Here is an 8457-nt window from a genome sequence, read left to right as displayed (position 1 = left end):
AAAAGAAAAAGAGTTATATCGTAATGATAAAAAGGCCAGTCTGTCAGGAAGACAAAATTATCATAAATGAATATTCGTCCAGTAAGAGAGCTTTAAAATATATGAAGCAATGTTTCACAGAATTAAAGGGAGAAAGAGACAAATCCACAATAAGACAGAGATTTTAACAACCCTCTTCTTAGCATTTGATAAAACGTATAGACCAAAAAAAAAAAATCAATAAAAGCAAAGATGATCTGAACAACTTTCAACTAACTTTACTTCAGTAGAGCACCACACCCATTAAAATCCTATAGTGCATGTTCTCTGACCACAATAAATTAAACTAAAATTTGGTAACAATAAAATATTTAGGAAAACTCCAAATATTTTAAAATTAAACACTTTATGGGTCAAAGAAATCACAAATGATATTAGAAAGTGTTTTAAACTCAATGAAAGTGAAAACGTAATACACCAGAAATTATGGGATACAGGTAAAGCAGTGTTTAGAGGAAATTTTATATCTTTAAATGCTTATATTAGAAACAAGAAAGGGTCCATAATCAATGACCTAAGGTGACCTTGGTTAGCTAGAAAGAGGACACAAAGTAGAAGGAAGAAAATGATAAAAACAGGAGAAGAAATAAAGGTAACAGACAAGCAATAGAAAAAAATTAACAAAAGCAAAAGTTGATTTTTAAAAAGATCAAGAAAATTGATAAATCTCTAGTTAGACTGATCTAAAAAAAGGGGGAGGTGGGGTACAGATGCACAACACAAACCACCAATATCACAAATGAAAGAGGGCACGTTGTGATGTATCTTACAAGCACTAAAAGGATAATAAGTAAATATTATGAACAACTTTAGGCCAATAAATTGAACAACTTAGATGAAATAAACAGTTTTTGAAAAATACAACTTATCAAAACTGACACAAGATGAAAAGGCAAATCTGAATAATCCAATACGTGTAGCTTCCTAAACTCCAGGTTTGAAGCCCTCCAATCAATTCTGCGTGCCACCACTTGACCCATCTTCCTTAAATACCTGTTCTATCTTCTCATTCCTACATTTCAAAATCTTCAAAAATTCCTGATATGCATCCCTTGCCTAGTTTTCAGACTAATCTTCTACCACCCTCTAAACACATCCCTGAAGGTTAATCATGCCACCATCCCTCAGACATGCCAACCCACTCTATCTCATACCTTCTTTCACATGTCCTTGCCATCAACGCCATCCTATTTGTAGCCAAATCTCATCTATTCTTCAAGATTCAGCTGGGTCTGATCTGCAAAAAGCTTTCCAGGCTATGCCCAGCCCTCAGGGTATCCCTTCTGGGCAACATGACATCATTAACATTGTCTTATAGGGAGGCCATTGTTGTCTTATGTATTAGTCTGGCTGTCCCAACTAAATTATAAGGTCTTTGAGAGCAAGAATTCTTTTCAAACTTCTGTATCCCCTAAAGCAACTATTCCAGGATTAAGCACATAGTACAGATTCAATAAATACTTGTAATCTGTTGAATGAATACATGTATATAAAGCCAAGAGCTTATTTCTATGGTTCCTGTCAGACTCTCTAGACTGTCATTCTGATCTCAATAACAGTTTCAGAGCCATCTCTACGAATTGGCAAGACCTTCTCTAATAACTATTCAAGAAACATTTGGTTAAAATAAACAGAGGAAGAGGAGAGCAAGGAACAATGCTAAAATTACATCAATAGCTAGCTATTAAAGACCTTCTCTAATAACTATTCAAGAAACATTTGGTTAAAATAAACAGAGGAAGAGGAGAGGAAGGAACAATGCTAAAATTACATCAATAGCTAGCTATTGGGATGACTTGGGTTGGTAGGTCACATAAGAACATGGGGCTGAGTTTTACATTCTGCTGCTACTAATATCTGATAAACACACACTAATATCAGTAAGGTCTGACTTGGGTTGGTAGGTCACATAAGAACATGGGGCTGAGTTTTACATTCTGCTGCTACTAATATCTGATAAACACACACTAATATCAGTAAGGTCACCTTCATCAGTCCTCTTCCCACCTTGAATCCCTGAGGGCATAGAACGAACCATGGGGCTCCCAGGGCTCCAGGGGCTCCCGGCAGAGGGATGAGTTCAGTTTATACTTCCAAATACACCTGTACTTTCCAATCTTTATGTACTCACATCTGTTTGGATACAGACACAAAATAACAATGTCTTCTAAAAAGCAAAAGTTACCAGATACTTATTGTCTTTTACCACTGCATATAAATTCACCTAAATTATAAATGTCTTAACTGTAACCAAATACTATCAAAACAGTGACTACAAATCTTTCTTTTTAAATGGATCTTTCACAAAAATAATTTTGCATTTAGAGTAAAACTATCAGTATTATTTGTGAATACACATAATTTTGAGGAAAAAAATGTTTCCTGTGGGGTTAATTCACCAAATAAGAAATCCCTGTAAATAAAAAAAATCCTCTCAACTTCTCTTCCATTGAAGCCTTCCTTTCATTTAACCAAACATAGCTTTATATCATCATTTCATTCTCCTTCTCTCTAATTAGAGAGATCTGGTTGTTCTTCTCTATAGGCAGATTAGAAAGTTGGGGTGTTTTGTTCTACCAGTATTCAGAGTTCTAATCCTTAGAGCACTATCATAACGGGAGGAATTGTGTGATTTGGAGCAGGGAGGCGCCAAAGAAATATATCTGAAGGAAAGACACAACACACACAATGCAGAGATTCTTTTGAATATAAACACACAGATTCCTATAAAAAATAGTGGGCTACTCCAGCTATTTCCAGCTCATGGCATTGAACTGGGATCTTGCAAGCAATGCTGTCCTTACCCAGATTGGAGGATGCTCGCCCCTCTGCAGCCCGGTCTTTGAGATCTTCAGCAATGCCCAGCTGCTGCTCATGGTACTGTTTAGCCCTCTCCAAATCCTGCATGCACCTGGCAGCATGGCCCAGGCCAGCATAGGCCCGCATCTCAATGGCCTTCTCCATCAACTCCTGTGCCAGCTCCAGCACGTAGTTGTGGTAAGACATGGCCTTGTCAAAGTTCCTCCGGTAGTGATAGGCACTGCCCAGGTTGCTGTAGGCCCGGGCCTCTTCTCGCTTGTTTCCCAGGTCCTTGGCTATCTTCAGATGCTGCTCATGGCACTGCACAGCATTCTCGAAGTCACCCATGGCGATATACACAGCTCCCATGTTGCCAAGTTCTCGGGCTTCAGAAAGTTCATCTTTGGATTGCTTGGCAAGAAGAACACACTGTTTGTGACTGGCAAGTGCATTGGGGTAGTCTCCAATGGCTGTGTACACATGGCCCAGACTGCTCAAGGCTGATGAAGCTGCCTGGAAAGAAAGGGTAAGGCAGAGAAATGAAAGCACATCAGAAAATGGCTTTGGTTTATTTCAGAAGAGAAAATTTTACAGTTCGTCTATAACTATCCAATCCAATTCCTAATGGTGTTTATATCAGTTTTCCACAGACCAATGCAGAACTGATAAAGAGCACATCCAAACATCAAGTTTCTAATAAAAAGAAAATGGTAATTTAATCAGTAACTGTCCACACCCAATCTCATAAAAACAGGTTGCATTCCATATAACCTTCATCTTAAAGACTTATTGACATTTCTAATATTCACGATGATATTATATCTCTGTTAGTACTTACTAGCCTCTGTGGTATAAGAAAATGTTGAAGAAAACCAAAATTAATTGCTACATATAATAGACCATAGGAAATTCATAGGATAAATCCACACTTGGCTCTTTACATTCCTGGATATTTTTCTATTTGTGTCTTCTTCCAAAGCAAACAGATACATTAATGCTATCCGTCATCATGGCAAACATCTAGCTACAGGCAGTAAGCATTTAGCTACCGGCAGTAATGAAGGAAGAGATAGGTAGACAAGCTTTCAACTTTTAGAATAAAAAGAAGGGCAGAAAACACCTAGCTGTCATTGCTATTTATGGCCCCTTACCAATTCCTCCCTCCCCCATCCCTGAGCCTAGAAGGGGTGGTGAGTCTTAATGGAGACCACCCCATTCAGAGGTATAGGTGGTAACCCACCCATTGTTTTCTTCTGAGACTCAAACAAATCTAAGCCCTCCACAGTAACTAGCACTCATGAAGTCACGCTGAAGAAACAAAGATAAAAGAGCAAGACCCTCCAGTGGGTCCTGGGTCACAGAAGTATTAGTCATTGTTGTATCACACAGGTACAACAAATATAACAAAGGAGATGTTTCTACAATCTTACCAAGCACATATGGTCTTAGACTCTAGTCTTCAGTTTCTAATTCCTTTGCAGAGATAGAAAAGGGAAGCTATACGGGGTGTTTTCTGCCCTTCTTTTTATTCTAAAAGTTGGAAGCTTGTCTACTCCTCCCTTCCTTCATTACGGCTTGTAGCTAGAGCCATGTAGCCCCTCTTCACGATGCTCCCTCTTCATAGCATGAACATGTGAGCCTGGCAGAACAGAGTGTGCTCTGTCACAAATAGGCAAGCCATCTTCCAGAGGGCCTCCAGGCTAGGGAATAACAATGAGGAGATGCTGTCTCTCCTGAAGTACAGGCATTTCTTTATGAGATGTGTTCTATGTCTGTGCACTTCAGAACACTTTCATTAATATTTTATAGATATGAATGATTTGCTACCCTATTTTCTTTCTGTGTGAAACAGCAGTTCTTGATCAAAATAATTGAGAGATCATTTTTTATGGCGCTTGCAAATAGAGTATTTGCAAAGTGTTCCATATTGTTTTAAGTTGCTTTTATCATTTCACAGATGTTCCAAAAAAAAGATTTAGAAAATAGGAAATAAGTACTTAGAAATTTACTTTTTGTTATTATCTGGGTGGTGGTGAGTAGAAACAATTCCACGAATATCACAATGCCACAGCAGTGTGATTCTGGTAGAAGCAGCAATGATGTCACCAAAGAGCATGAAACTTGGATACATACTGGCCCCAGGTCCTGCTTTGGGAACCTCTTTAGGACTGAGGTTAGGACGCATGTCAGCACATCATACGTGTGCCTTTCTACTGCTCACACCTCCACCTGCACCCTACTCTGACAATCTTTTCTTCCTTTACTGAAGAAGAAAAGGGACTTAGCCTCTCTCCTCTTCTTCAGTAGTTGGTCCTCCTACCTTATTCTTTGGGGTTCTTCTCCTGCCAAGCCTGGCTAATGACACAGTCCACAAACCCTCCTGCCCACAAATCTTTGTTGCCCTAAATGTAAACACATAGCCTCTTTCACTATGAAGCTGGTGTAGCTTAGAATCAGACACACATGGTTCAGAACTGCACTGCCCTTTACTAGTTCTGGGATCTTTAACAACTTAACTTCTCTGAGCCTCAGACAGACATTTCTAGACGCCAGCAGCAAGCCAAAAACTGAATGTATTTGAATCCAACCATGAGCCCCTGTCAAATGTGTAAACAATAAATAATTCACTAGATAATTCCAAATAGATCTGGTTGGAGGCAATGAGCCCTTGAACACTGCATGGGATGAATTTATAAGACTCCGGGCAGGCACAACACCCCAGACACCACTGTTTTCAGGAACTTCTGGTTTACGGCAACTCCAAATGACAAGCCCTGGGATCCTCTGCTTCTGGTTCTTCATTTCTCTAAATGCCTTTGAACATAAGGAAGGGGAATATTTGGGCATTTCCCTTTTAGGGTATAAGAGAAAGAAAGAAGGACTACTATATTAACTCTTCCCTGGTATCCTCCAATTACCAAGCAGTGCCGTCAGGCTGGGACTCTTCGTGGTGGGTGTTCTGAATACCAGCATCTCTAAGAGGATGATATAATTTATGAAGCACACATGATAGCCTCTGAAATTAGGGAGGTAGTTCAGTATAGTGTAAGAGTGGAATAGGATTTAGAGTCAGAGGGCCAGACTGTGTGATCCTAATAAACTTTTTCGCTTCTTCACTTGTTTTCTTTATTTGTAAAATAGTGCAAATAACAATACTATACATACTTCACAGGGTGGGGGGATAGGATAAAATGAAGCAGTGTGTGTTAACACCCTTAGTAAACTGTAAAGTGCTCTGAGAATGTATCACTAAGGTGTAGATGGATGTTTTATGATTACAAGCTGGCTAGGCTGAGCTCTGTTACCAAGAAGCAGCTAGTAATGACAACTGATAAACCATCAGTCATTATGACCAAACATCTATATTCCTATCAGTTGCCACAGGAAATGAAGTCCAGTATTTTACAGCCCCTTGGCAAATAAGATGTGATGGTATTTATCAGCTAAGTGAATTACAAATTAATCACTTGTCTTTGTTCCTGTTCCAGTAGAATAAGCTTAGATCTGAAACATGGTTTCAGGCTGTTAATGAGAATCTGAAGACCCATTTTCTACAGGGAATCACAGGCCCCACCTCAAGCAGATGTTGCATTTGCCACTAAGGTTCAGGCTGCCTTTGTATATTAATCTCTTTGAGATTTTTGTGCTAGAATAGCAGCAGCTGCTTTCCACAGTGGAAACATTTTGGAACATCTGTATTTGAATACTAAAATGCACACAACAGATATGCTAACAAACTATCTGGTTGGAATAAGACAATACTTTTCTCTTTCTACAAGATATAAATGACTCATGTTCCTGCCAGAGTGTAATTTCCAGCTGAAGACTTAGGCATATAGAAGTCAGTCACCCCTTGCTCTGTGACCTAAATATTTGCAGAATAACTGCATCCAACAAGTCGGTTTCATGGAACATGAAGCTAGAGTAGAAAATTTGCTCATATTTCTTCAAACCACCTTAAAGTGTTTTTAGTTTGAGAAATAAAATGAAGTTTAAACTACTCAAACTATAACCACATTGATGACACTATCATTAAATATTACGCTGATGATTTAAACATAATTTCTTTCCATCTAGCATGTTTCTTTTTTCCTTACTGTATGTATTTTTCATAAGGGTTATATTTTGTGGGAGGATTAAATGCACAGTAGTGTTATATAGAGAATATTCAATATAATTGCTGATTGATTAATTGCATGTAGTTGGAAAAATGGGAAATGTACTTATAGCTAGTACAAGAAATGCTAAATCCACATGCACCATGTATCTATCCCCTGCCAGTTCAGTGCCCATAAACCCAAGGTCCTAGACTAACCACCCACAATCCAGGAGGCAGAGGGACACAGAACAAGGATGGACTCTGGAATCAGGCATGAATGTGTTCAAATGACACACTGTGTGATAATGCACATTATTTAACATCTCTGAGCCTGTTTCCTCATCTGTAAAATGTTAATATTAATACATCACAGAGCTTTTATGAGTACTAGATAGTACTTACAGTGAGCCTGGTTCAGGGATTGGCACATAGAAGATTCTCGAAAACTTTAGATTTTAGTTTCTCTTCCTACCCCAACCAAGATAACACCCATTTAGCTTTATTCATTTCAAAGATGTGGTAAAAGATAACCAGAAAATAGAACATAAAGTTAGGTCAGTGTGACGAAACAGATAATGCAAGAAGCTTGCCACACTGATGGTGGCAAGTGTCATCATCTACATATACTGAAGACAAGCGTATTACTCATACTACTCTTCTGAAAACATATGCAAAAGAAAATTCACCTTTTACTTAGGGAAGTTTTAGAATCTTAGACAGGACAGAATAGGGACACACCCCAGGGAGGCTGCTTATAAATATTTAGACTAGATTAGCCAAAGTTAAGAGAGTGATGAGAAACTTAAGAAACTTAAGGATGTATAACAGGAAGCTGATGCAACCTTGCACTGGCCTAAATGATTAATAAACATAATATTTTGTAACTTTAACTTTTGGTTCTTTAGATGAATGTTCTGTTTGCCAGATTTAATGAAACTCTCTCTCTCTTAAGCTATCTACAACTTATAGCAATTTGGTAAAACATAATTTATGAACAAAGATGGAAACATTTGCTTTCTCCCTATTTGATTCCTCCAAAATTGGAAAACTTTTTGTGAGTGTTTGTAGTGGATTGAATTATGTCCCCCAAAACTCACTGAAGCTTGAATTGTGTCCCCCAAGTTTTATGTATTAGAAACTTAGCCCCACTGTGACTGTTAACAGGGTGGGAAATCCTATTACGGTAATTGAAAGGTGGAGCCTTGAAAAGGTGATTGGATTGTAGGACTATGGTGTAGTGAATGGATTGAAAATGGTGGTCAGGGGTGTGGTTCTGAGGGCTTTAAAAGAAGAGGGAGGCGAGTCTGTCTGTCTGTCTGTCTCTCTCTCTCTCTGCTCTCTGCCTGCTCTCTCTGCTCNTAAGCAGTTCAGTCTCAGTCTTTAAGAAGAGCATTAGCTCTCCTGTTCCAAGTTCTCACAAGGTAACTGTCATCCAAAAATCCATCAAGGTGCTTCAAAAATTTGACCCTCCACACCTAAGCCTTCCCTAGAGCCAATGAACAGTCTAGGCAGAAAATTTC

General features: G+C 38.7%; 1 protein-coding gene across 1 annotated transcript in view; it reads right to left on the bottom strand.

The window, feature by feature from the left end:
* Nucleotides 1-2763: 2763 nt before the first annotated feature.
* LOC103595991 (tetratricopeptide repeat protein 28-like) overlaps nucleotides 2764-8457 on the bottom strand; it is a 152334-nt gene continuing 146640 nt past the window's right edge. Inside the window, exon 6 of the mRNA XM_008579539.1 lies at nucleotides 2764-3351. Coding sequence (XP_008577761.1) covers nucleotides 2764-3351 — 588 coding nt within the window. The remainder of the gene's footprint in view (nucleotides 3352-8457) is intronic.

This window comes from Galeopterus variegatus, unplaced genomic scaffold (assembly GCF_000696425.1).
Source record: "Galeopterus variegatus unplaced genomic scaffold, G_variegatus-3.0.2 Scaffold1909, whole genome shotgun sequence".
Classification (NCBI taxonomy): Eukaryota; Metazoa; Chordata; class Mammalia; order Dermoptera; family Cynocephalidae; genus Galeopterus; species Galeopterus variegatus.
The sequence above is the reverse complement of the archived record's forward strand: the minus strand, read 5'-3'. Positions and strand labels throughout refer to the sequence as shown.